At 42.0% G+C, this 11,366-nt stretch overlaps 2 protein-coding genes across 3 annotated transcripts in view; both read left to right on the top strand.

The window, feature by feature from the left end:
• Window positions 1-4,360, top strand: part of cunh19orf47 (chromosome unknown C19orf47 homolog) — a 16,983-nt gene extending 12,623 nt beyond the window's left edge. The window contains exons 5-8 of one of the 2 annotated variants that reach the window (XM_005929985.3): window positions 569-694; window positions 819-893; window positions 2,400-2,473; window positions 2,554-4,360. In XM_005929985.3, coding sequence (XP_005930047.1) covers window positions 569-694; window positions 819-893; window positions 2,400-2,473; window positions 2,554-3,081 — 803 coding nt within the window. In that variant the 3' untranslated portion in view covers window positions 3,082-4,360. Of the gene's footprint in view, window positions 1-568; window positions 695-818; window positions 969-2,399; window positions 2,474-2,553 lie in introns of both variants that reach the window. The other variant, XM_005929983.3, reaches the window with a different exon arrangement.
• Window positions 4,361-5,961: 1,601 nt separating this feature from the next.
• The window catches only part of ttc9b (tetratricopeptide repeat domain 9B), a 36,177-nt gene continuing 30,772 nt past the window's right edge, over window positions 5,962-11,366 (top strand). The window contains exon 1 of the mRNA XM_005929986.3: window positions 5,962-7,187. Coding sequence (XP_005930048.1) covers window positions 6,725-7,187 — 463 coding nt within the window. The 5' untranslated portion in view covers window positions 5,962-6,724. The remainder of the gene's footprint in view (window positions 7,188-11,366) is intronic.

Genomic DNA, 11,366 nt, shown 5'->3' with positions numbered 1-11,366 from the left:
GACACAGGAGGAGGCAAAGTCTCTGTTCATGCTTCTCATCAGGGCCAGCTCGTCTATCTTATTGCTGAGTGAGCGTACATTGGAAAGGAAGATCCCAGGAAGAGCAGTTCGCAGTCCGCGTCTCCTCAGACGCACGAGTGCGCCGTCTCGCTTTCCTCTCTTTCAGCGTCTCACTTTCCTGATCAGAGTCTGCAGTAAATCTGCCGCAGATGCGACAAATATTGGAAGTAAATCCACAGGTGTTGTAGTCCTGTAGTTAAGAAGCTCTTCTCTGGTGTAAGAATATCCAGAGGAGTGCCCAGACACAGAAGTTATGCACAAAAACAAAACAGAAGTAACGCACTGAAGTAACGCACTGAACGCACTGAAGCACCAGGGCATCCATACGCGGCCTCATTTATTAAGATTTTCTTAAATTAGTATTCATCTCCCTCTGAACATTTTTCTGGTTACTCTTTTAATGTTTTGTGAAAGTGTGAATCCCATCCGTCTTTCACCTCTTTGGTACAAAATAAAGCGTATAGACTTAAGAAGTAAGATTGTAACAATCTTTTATTTTGTTCCTAAGCTGCGACACGCATGATAGCCAATGCTTTGAGCCATGACTCTCCACCAGCCACGCCAGCCCGCCGGCCTGACAACCGCCTCTCCGTCACAGTGTCCAACACGCAAGCAAACAAGAGTAACAAAGCAGGTAGATTAAATAAACGTATGTTGTGTTTCACCCCATCCGTCCCCTGTTTCCTGTTTCCCTGAAGTCAGGAAAGCCCTCTTTTTACTCATGTTTGTTCCTTATGTGCTCCACAATTTGTTGTCAGTTATACGCCAACCAGCTGACGAGGGGAACGGTCTGCCTGTAGTGAAGCGTCGCCGCGTAACAGCTGAGATGGAAGGCAAGTACATCGTCAACATGCCCAAGGGCACCACTCCTCGCACACGCCGAATCCTGGCCCAGCAGGCCAAGAAAGGTAGGCCTGATGAGGTGGCCTCACCAACAGCTCGCCTAACTAACGCGTTACTCACAACAACTAATCAAACCTGAAGCTCTAATGAGTCTCCCTCCTAAAAATTACAACTATTGATCAGGTGCTGATGATCAGAGTCTGTTTGACCCTCACCGTCTGCCCTTGTTTTTACTAATCCTGCTCATTCTGCCAATAAAATTCCCCCTCACACTTCTTTTTTTCCCCCCGTTTGTCTCACATTAACCAAATTTTACTTCTTTTTGCTCTTCTGATTTTTCCTCCCTGGCATGAACTTGCATTTGGATTGTGTTACAGATCAGTCATTCAGCTTCAAGACATTTTCTCTAAATTTATGAAGGAAATGTCACTTTTATACCTGTAAAAGCTGCAGTGAAAATCATGCTTTCATGATAAATGTACCGACACAATCTAACAAACCACCGCAGCCCATTGAACTCACCGGAAAATCAAGTTTGCAGCTTAGAAGAATGGTGTACTCCAGATAGAGTAATTATTAGCAATTGGGTGTAACTCCTTTCTGTGACAAGACCAGGTCAGTGTTGGCACACGTTTCAATGCCTTTTTTGAGGCAGCTTTTTTGTCTGGTTCAGTTACTTTGCGGCGTTTACAGTTGTTGCAAATGCTTCCTGTGGGATTTACCACCACTGAATCAAGCTTTCCACCACCTGAAGCGATATGGCCACACAGCCAACAGGAACGCCCTTTCAAAGAAAGGCTTCAGAGTCTGAAAACAGAAGAAGTCTATTGTTTCCTTTCACACCACTTAAGTTAACTTGGGATGTTTGCCAGTGTTTACTGCCTATCCCAGCTTTAACTGGTTTGTCATGTTAGCAATTAAAGTAAAAGAGGTTTTTTTTAGCTGACTTAAAACAACAGGAGTTGATCAAAATATTTTTCTAGGCAGATACAGATACTGTTAAAATTTACATTTACATTGTTGTAGGCAAGAAAAAAACAAATCAAATGTTTGTTTCAGTCTAATCAGTGTGACTTTAGTTAGTTTTCAAAATAAAAGCAAAAATTCTCAACATATTACATGTATGGAGAATACTGTCAAAATTTCCAACATGTAATTTTTAATATTTTGTGTAAACATTCAGAAGCACATCGGCTACATTTTGGTGTTCAAAGGTCACCGCGATCTCCTGAGACTCGTTTTTGTGCACAATCGAATAAGTCATACACCGACTATAACAACACTCAATACAAATTCATGGCAGAATAACAGAAACTGAGCAAAGGTAAACTAACAGACTTTAAAGAACAACTACAGAGCGGTGGTACTGACAAATATTTCTTCACCTTCTCTCTTCCACTGTAATCTGTATGTCGCAGAGCTTCTTTACTTTTTTGCTGATTAGTTTTGTTGGAAAAAAATATTTATTTTGCTTATTTGCTCTTCTCTTCATGAAGGTTTGAAACGCACGTCTGTGTTTGCGAGACTCGGAGCTGAATCGAAGGCGGACACGACAACAGGCGGTAACAAGGTGAGACCTGTCGATGTACATTAACAGCGTTCTGCATCTTAAAGATGAGTTCTGAGCTCATAGCGCTCATATTTTTGCAGCCGACCGGCGTGTTCAGCCGCCTCGACAGAGGGGAAGAAGCTGCAGACGAGCCGAGAGCTGGAAACGCAGGTGAAAACGAGGACGACAGCGATGGAGAAGGCTCTGTCCTCCAGTATGCTGGCGTCCTCAAGAAACCCCCTTCTCTCCAGAAGAAAGAGTCTGCGATAAAAGCGCCCCCCATCACCCTGCGGCGCCTCGGCGGCAAATTCAAACTACCTCCCTCTGATACACCCACCTCCTCCTCACCTTCCCCGAATGGTCTCCCCCCTGCTAAGATTAGTGTTCTTCAGAGACTGGGCAAGCCCCCCGCAACACACTCAAACACCAGTGTGTCGCAGACACCCGCTGACACACAGGACAACAGAGTGACCAGCACCAGATCCCGAGCCCAGGAGAGGACGACTGTAGCAAGCTCCAAGGTGAGCAGCAGCACCGGAGGAGCTGGAATGGGAGGAGAGTCCGCGGGGGCCCAGATGGACGTTAAAGCTATCAGTGTTTTCAAGAGACTGGGCAGTAAGAGAACCTAACACACTCACCCCACCACCACCCAAAAAATACTATTTCTTTACACTCTTTTTAAAGTTTGTATCGCCAACTTTTAGGATTTATCTTGCTGCAATATTTTTTGTTTTGTTTTCGTGTTTGGATAAATGACAAAGATTATCATTAAACTCATTATTCTTGCTGCCATTGGAAAAATGTTTACCGTTTAGTGTCCAAACCTATTATTTAAGGACTTATGGTCTGCATTTGTTAGCTTAAAGCATGAGCTTGACATACGCTACCCCCACCACACCCCACACGAGGATGCTGCTGCTGTCTACACTCCCTGAATGCCCCTGAATGAATAGTGAGGCTGTAGATAATGTTGTTTCTCCAAGAATAATTATGTAAGTGTTTTATTGATATTTGCCTGAACATGTAAAATGTACAGATTTTTGTTTTGTTTTATTATGTTTTTATTTTTAAGATGAATACACAGGACAGCAGTCAGACTAGTAAGGAGATGATAAGTTAAAGTTAATCTTCTAACCTTCACCTAAGAATTACCTCCTTTTCAAAGTATGAAAAGTGTCGATAACAAGCTTCTGAACTCAGACCCCGAACTTGTGAGAGGGGAAAGGAAAAAATTCAAACTATTAAACAGAACAACCTCGATGAACACTTGAATCTTTGGAAAGCAATGCACCTCCTCCTCCTCTTCTGTGCTTTGTGGAGTAGAAGTTGACACCTTCGAACTAAAGGCACCTTTTCTATCGTAGTACTGAACGTTTTCTATAACCACCTACTTGAAAGCCGACTCACTAGAATATTTCTGTTGTTTTTATGCAATGTATAGATTTGTTAGACTTCACACACACATATTTTTCTATGTGGACGTTCTTGTATCATGACGTATCCTTACAAAAGGAATTCAGCGATGCCATCGGGCCCAGCTCGATGTAGTCCACTCAAACCAGTGTTGCTCATTACTCCTGATGTACAGTTTTTGTCTGTCAGACTTCATGCCAGATCTTCGTTACATTGTAAATATTTTAAAATGCTTAGGATTTTTTTCCCTGTGTTTAAAGAATTAATATCTGGAAAACACACCGTGAAATGTCATGTTTTCTTTTTCAAGGTATGATGGAAAAATGTGCTTGAAAAAAAAATTAAATGATGAAAAGGTGTCAGATGTGTGGGTTTCTTTCTTACTACAAGAGGACGTTGAGACAGTACTTTACTGTTTTAGTGGAGATATCTGAATTTCCTCCTTCACGCCCCTTCCAACCTCAGACTATAAATGCCTTCTTCTCCAATACCTGCTGTTCTCATTTCCATGCCCCCCCTCCCCCCCTTTTCCCTCTCTTCTCCTCTTCTCTCCTCCTCCCTTCCTTCGTTCACTTCTCGTTAGTACATGGGGATCTACTGCAGCACCAGTTCATACATCCTCATCTCACTTCGCTCATCGTTTCCGAGGATGTGGTCCCAGTTATTGAAGGTGTTTTCATCAAAGTAAGCATCCGCTCCTCAAAAGGACATACAGCAAGAAAAGGGTTCAACTTTACTGAATATAAGCTGATTAGCCAGCTGCTGGTCTGTTTGGGAAACCGATGATGTTTCCACTGATCCATACATACATATTTTACATATTAAAAATGATGAAGTTGAGCATATAACATTTAAAATTAGAGCAAGATAAATATTAGACTTCTTCATTTTAAATCTTTAGCAGCAATTTTCTCTCCTGATTTTTATTTACTTCATTGTTGTTCGTTCTGGTAGTTTAGACTATCAATCAAATAACTTCTAACCACTTGTAAAGATTTACAGGCAGCCAATGAAAGTGTGATCTGCTGTGACACTGTGGAAAAAACACAGATGAATGTTTTAGACACTGATACAGGGAGGATACTGCACACCGTGTCTTGTTAGAAATGTTTGAAATAAAATTGCCTTTAACTGGAGCTGTCAGTATGTGACAAGCAGCCATCAGAAGATGGTGCACTGTGGTTATAAAGGGATGGACATGGTCAGCTAGAATACTCAAGTAGGTTGCAGCATTAAATTATGCTCAGTTGGTACTAAGGGGACCAAAATGTGCCAAAACAAATATCCCCCACACCATTACACCGGCAGCAGCCTGAACCATCGATACCTGGCAGGAAGGATCGAAATTCTCACTCTACCGTCGGAATGCCGCAGCAAAAATTACAACTCCTTAGACTAGGAAACGTTTCCTGGTCTAAAAAGTAGCCTGGCTATTTTCCTCTGACTTCTGATAGCAACAACGCCACGTTCAAAGTCAGTTGAATGTGGCGTGGTTGTTGTTGTCAGACCTTTTTTCCTCATTCTGATGCTCAGCTTGAACTTCAGCAGGTCACCTGGACCATGTCTACATGCCTAAATGCTATGAGTTGCTGCTACCTGATTCACTGATTAGATATTTGTACTAATGAGTCATTGAATAGATGTACCTCGTGAAGTGAAACTACATAAAAGTGAGCGTCTTGGTTTAATAAAAGTGAAGTGTGAATTGTTTGTCAGTTATTACAACACAAACAGAACACTCATTTTATCTTTAGTTAACTGTAATAAACTTGATTGTTTGGCAACCGTGAGAGCTGTCGTGCCTCAGGTGCTGCCCTTCTTTCCAATAAGCAGGAGTTCGAGGAGCGCTACAGGGTGTGCTGTGGATGCTTACTCCTGCTCTGTGGAGAAGATGGTGTGTGGGTTTTTTTGTTTTTTTTTTACTTACTCTTGCAGACATGCCTCTGAGGCTGACTGCTGACTTCTAGGTTAACCACACGTCACATCAAACTAAGTGTAATTGACACTTTGTCCCCTTGAGGTCGCTCTCTCCCTCCTTCTCCCTCAGCCTCCTGCCGTTCGTCTCCATCTCCTTGAAAACCTTATCAGCTGAAGTCATCAGGCGCTCCGCTTGGTCCTGAAACGATTACAGGAACAATAGTTATAGTAAAAGCTGGATTTTATTGTGAGGACTGATCACTTCCAATCGTATTATTAATTGACCCTTGAAGAACGAGCCTCGGGCCTAAGAGTAGATAGTTTATAAGGCTATCTTTTTAAATCTTTTGCCGAATAGTGTTTAAAATAAATAAACATGCAAATAAGTTGTTGTTTATTACTGACTGATAAAAGCATCTACTTTGCGGTTCATGCAGTTGTTATGGTTGATTTTAATGTGCCACATCACACTAAGAAATAATCGATTATGTCTGAATATTTCCACATTTTCTCTTTTTTCTTTCTTCTCCATTTTTCTCCATGTAAAATCCGGACTGCAGCAACGCCTCACGACTTCTCTTTTTTTCCCACAATGCTGCGCGGTAGGGGCTGTCGTGTGTGCGCTATCTGTGGTGCTGAAGCTGCGCGTGCCTCTGAGGTTGCTACCATACAAATCCACCCGAGCATCCTTCCGCGAGAGCTCCAGCAGCGAGGGATGGTTTGTGGTCGACGCTAGGAGAGATTCAGGATGTTTCTGCCAGCTCTGGTGATGTAATGCGTCTTTTTCCTGTATCTGCTGACGTTCTCCGGGTTATTTCTCGTTTTTTTCTGTAAGTGCTGCACACGGCAGACGCGCCTGAAAGCCCATTTTTCCCTCGGCTCGTCGTGTCTCCGGTGCCGCCGCCTGCCCTGCCTCCTTCGCCGCTCCGTCCTGCATCCTTTATGCACAGCACGCTGCTCCGGTCCTCCCCAACAAAGCACACCTTCGTGTCCGAGCACCATGGCCCGCTCCAGCCGCTTTCACTGAGAGACATGGAAGCCAAACAGCACCAGATAAAGAGCCTGAAAAGCTACCCGGAGACCGGCGGTCGGAGCCTGGCAGCGGCCGCCGGAGGAGACGGAGGAGGGGGGTATCGAGCCGGCTCAGCTGAAATGGAGATGGACTCGAAGATCCAGAAAGCCATCGAGTTCAAGGCGGAGGGCCATCGCTGCTACAAGGAGAAGAAGTTCCGGGAAGCGATAGGCAAGTACCACCGGGCGCTGCTGCAGCTCAAAGGGGTTCATGTCGTGGACGGCACTACGGGCTCCGAGGTCAACCTGCTCAGCCAAGCCGCAGCCAAGCTGACCGAGGAGCAGAGGAGAGCCGTGGAGAGCACCGAGATCGAGTGCTACGACAGCCTGACAGGTGACACGACCACAAACACACTAAAACTCAGAAACACCCAGACCCCTACTATTCTCCAAGTAGTGCTGACACCATTATTGGTTCCGGTTCACCGGGTTCACACAAGCTCCGGGGTGCAGTTGTGTCTCCAGGTGCTGGGATCAGCAGAGGCGGGCGAAACAACACTGGTGCTGAAATGGAGCATGGATGGTGTTTGTTTGTACGTTTTTTAATTGCACATACAAAAGTGGCTGCACGCTGTTTGACCATTGGTGCGTTTATTTATCCCGGTGAGGTCATTTGCCAGCCATTAAAGTGAAATTTCACCGTGTGGGCTAAAATAGTTCACCTCTCTGCCAGTTACATGCTCTCAAATAGCCTTTCACGTGGGTTGTTTATTTTTACATGTGTACCTGTAAGAAGAAAAAAAACATCTGGGCCATAAATACAATCAGGCTTCATGTTTTAGGACATGTTACCATTATTTATGTATGAGGCAAGTTCACCACACTGTTGGGGTGATGTAAGGCTGCAAGTTTAATGGCTCCAAGTGTGGAGGGAGTAACAACAGGGTTAACAGAGCTTCACATAACAGCTGCTTTCAATGTTAATCCTCAGTAATTTCATTTATAATATACCAGAAAGAACAACTGAGAAGAAGCTCATTGTTCATTGTTATAGTCCCCTTATCTCGACACAGACTGTTACATCATTGTTTCTAGTTGTGCAATTATGCACAATCATGAATAAAAGTAGACATCAGAGCTTCAACAATGTGACAGTTTCACTTCAAGGTTTTAGTGATCAAAATAATTCAGAATAAAATTGAAAGCGATGGAAAAAATAATGAATAATAATGAAGTTCACACATCATTTTAATTATTGTCGTTGTTTTGTTATATTGTTATATTGTTTCGGCAAATTAATTGTACTGAAAAAAACAAGTACACAGAGGTGGTAAGAGTGTAATTATAACTGTCCAAAACAAAAAAAACAAAAACAAGACACACATTTGCACAATTACTTAAAATATTAGTTGTGTATTTACCATAATTTAATCCGAAAGCCCCACTGAGACTGACGTTTTCAAGGGAGACTTGAACAAGGTAGGAGTCATAAACTCAAAACATATTAAAAACTTAACAACTACAACATAAAATACAGGAGCCACAGCATTATTATGTATACAGTAAACAATTACCCACAACAAAACATGCTAGTGGCCTCTCAAGAAAATCATCCACATTTCCTATCCTGCATTCCTTATGATGCTTTTAAATTCAATAATAGATACAGTCCTTTGAAAAAAAAAAGGTAAAAAGTTTTCACAAGAAAATTCACAGTTTTTCTGCATTTGATTAACTGATCGTCAGTAAGTGTGAGCATCACTATAAAAGCAGAAGTTTGGGCAGTTTGCTGGTCTGGAGCACTCATTTGTGTGTTAACACAATGCCAAAATCTTCCAACAAGCAGACATCCCAAAAAATTCTCTCCAAAGTAAGACCGTGTAATGTTCAGAGAAACTGTAAATGGTGTAAGAGTGATGAAATAGTTTTCTATATGACTTTGCTGCTAAGGGTGGTTCTGAATATGAATACAAGTTACTCAATCACAGGATGTCCTTGGTTTTCCACATGAGCATGTTTAATTTTAGATTCCATTTCCAAGCTTAATGGTGTGAAAATTTTGTTTATCAGATTTCTTAGAATTCCCCAAAGCAAGCACTTAGAGGTGTGCAGCTGGTTCTGGGACAGAGAGAGGTCCAAAGGTTAACTGAAAATAGACTGAAAATACCAGTGCTGTTATCCAACAGTGGTTAGTGATGGTTAGCACATCAAATCACAAAGAAAGCAGCTGTGAGTCAGAGTTTGTGCCTGTAATAAAGTGTAGAGTTGCACTGAATCAAGACTCAAAGCTGAAAAAGTGTGTATGTGTATATGCATTGTATCACCATTGTCGATCTCAAGATTTTTCATATAAACAAAGTAAAACCAATCTTCACTCTCAGCTACATTGAACTTGTCATCTGCACATACATCCAAACATGTGTTTGCATGAACTCTTTGATGTAACAGTACTATAAACCATCAAACCCTTGTTGGTGAGTTTTTCAGAAGACAAAAACATTATAGTTTACATATACAGACTGAAATGGGTGAAGTTGCAGTCTGAGGTTGCACTGTCTGTCTTACAGAGGGAGTATGTGTGTAAATGACAGTATCATCAGCATAAAGATGTAGTTTTGCAGTATTGTCTCTACCAAAGTCATTTATAAAAAGTAGAATAAAACTAATAAAATAAAAAACAAAATTGATCCCAAAACCCTGTGGGATCCCTTTGTTAGCTAAAAAAAAGCAGATTTACGATCATCTGCATAGACATAGTTTGACTTACAAGGTGGATTATAATTCGGTTAACATTCTAAGGTCCATAACCAATAATCTTGTTCAGCAGCAATTCATTATCTACTGAATTAAACACATTACACACATAAAAAATAACACATTGCTTTGTGTTGTATAGCATGTTTATTATTGGTACTTCATGTTTAAATATTATGGCTATTGTCAGTACATGGACACTGTGACAAACTTACTTGTTTGTTCTTTTACGCGCTTATGGTCATATATAGTGAGACAGACATAGTCACAGTTATATGCTATAAGATTACCAGTGAACCTCAGGGATAAATGTTACTGATTATCTTGGGTACTTGGATGTGAATAAAAGCAAAGCAGTGTGTTACAACAATGGAAACTGAATGAACACATGAATTATCAGCTTATAGCCAGGCTTTTGTTGGAAAAACTGTGACTCTGGTATTCAGTGTGAACAGAAGATTGTGATAAATGGTCACATTTAGAGGGATTTATGATGATAGTGATTAATGTTGCACAAAGGCACTACAGCAGTTATATCAAATCACCTATAACTCACCTTTCACCTGTGATTCTGGACTGCTGTGCTGGTGTGTCTCGCTGCTGTCCCAGGCGCTGCCCGCTACACATGCCATGATGCACTGAAGGTCGCTTGTTCTGCTTGTCGTTCAGGGCCTGTCTGGAGCCTGTAGGAAGGCCACTGTGGCATGAAGGGAAGGATGGGGGAGGGACTGAGAAGAGGGGGAGGGAGAACAAACGAATAAAGGAAGGAAGGAAGGAAGGAAGGAAGGAAGGAAGGAAGGAAGGGCAAAATGAGAATTAAGAGGAAACAGGAGATGTGGTGAGAAAAAGGAAAAAGGTACAAATAGCAGAGAGAACAAAAACGAGGGAAGAGGATGAGGAGGAAGAGTGGTAGCAGGTGACAGGAGGCCATATTTACCATGGCAACCATCACTGGGTCTTTTCCCTGTTGTTGTTGTAATAACACTACTCCCATTCCCGTCACTGCTGTGTGTGTGTGTGTGTGTGCACATGCGCACTCGCAGGCTTGTACCACAAAGACATGCCACCACAACCTCGCTGTGCCATCACTGCCTGTAATCACCCCTTGTTCACTCTTTCACGGCCTCCTATAGGATGAATCGATAAACTGAGATCTCAGACACTCATTGCTTACTGTGCATGTTTATTTAAAAGAAAAGAAAAAGAAAAAAAAGAGTGCCTATGAAAAAAGGGGAGCATGCCATGGTTTAATCCGTTTAAAGTGCTGACAACAGTGCACACTCTGTAGTAAGCCACTTACTCCAATAAGGTGCATCATGATGTGCGTATGGATCGATTAGGCTATAAAATACATTTACTTTCATTTTCCTGCTGATATCTGCAGTCATGATGATATAACTGAAGATATATGCTCTATATTATGCCACGCCACATTCACCAACCCAGAATTTAACACAAAACCTCAGTAATGCTGGAAAGAAGAAATCTCTAGAATACTTCCTGCCTTTCGTCTGTTACTTGGTTCTGCTTCTGCGTCCTGAAGATGAGCAATAACCTGGGCATTATCTTTTCCCAGCTAAGATTAAATGTTAAGATGTGGATTAATCTCCCTTCGAAAATCTATTTACAGCAGAGAAAGGCTGTATGTGGAAGTGTATCTGTAGTGCAGGTATTTATGGCAAGGAACCTGTTTAATACGTGTGGGCTCGCCGTCTTTTCTTTAAGTCTGGTCCTGTTTGGAAAAATAGTTCCAAACTGAACCATGACTCAGTTTCAAGATACAACCTTCAACATCGCCTAGACATCCTCTTAGAATCTA

The sequence above is a fragment of the Haplochromis burtoni genome, unplaced genomic scaffold, assembly GCF_018398535.1.
Source record: "Haplochromis burtoni strain Fernald_Lab_line unplaced genomic scaffold, NCSU_Asbu1 Contig_128, whole genome shotgun sequence".
Taxonomy (NCBI): domain Eukaryota; kingdom Metazoa; phylum Chordata; class Actinopteri; order Cichliformes; family Cichlidae; genus Haplochromis; species Haplochromis burtoni.
This window is presented reverse-complemented; position numbering and strand designations above follow the sequence as displayed.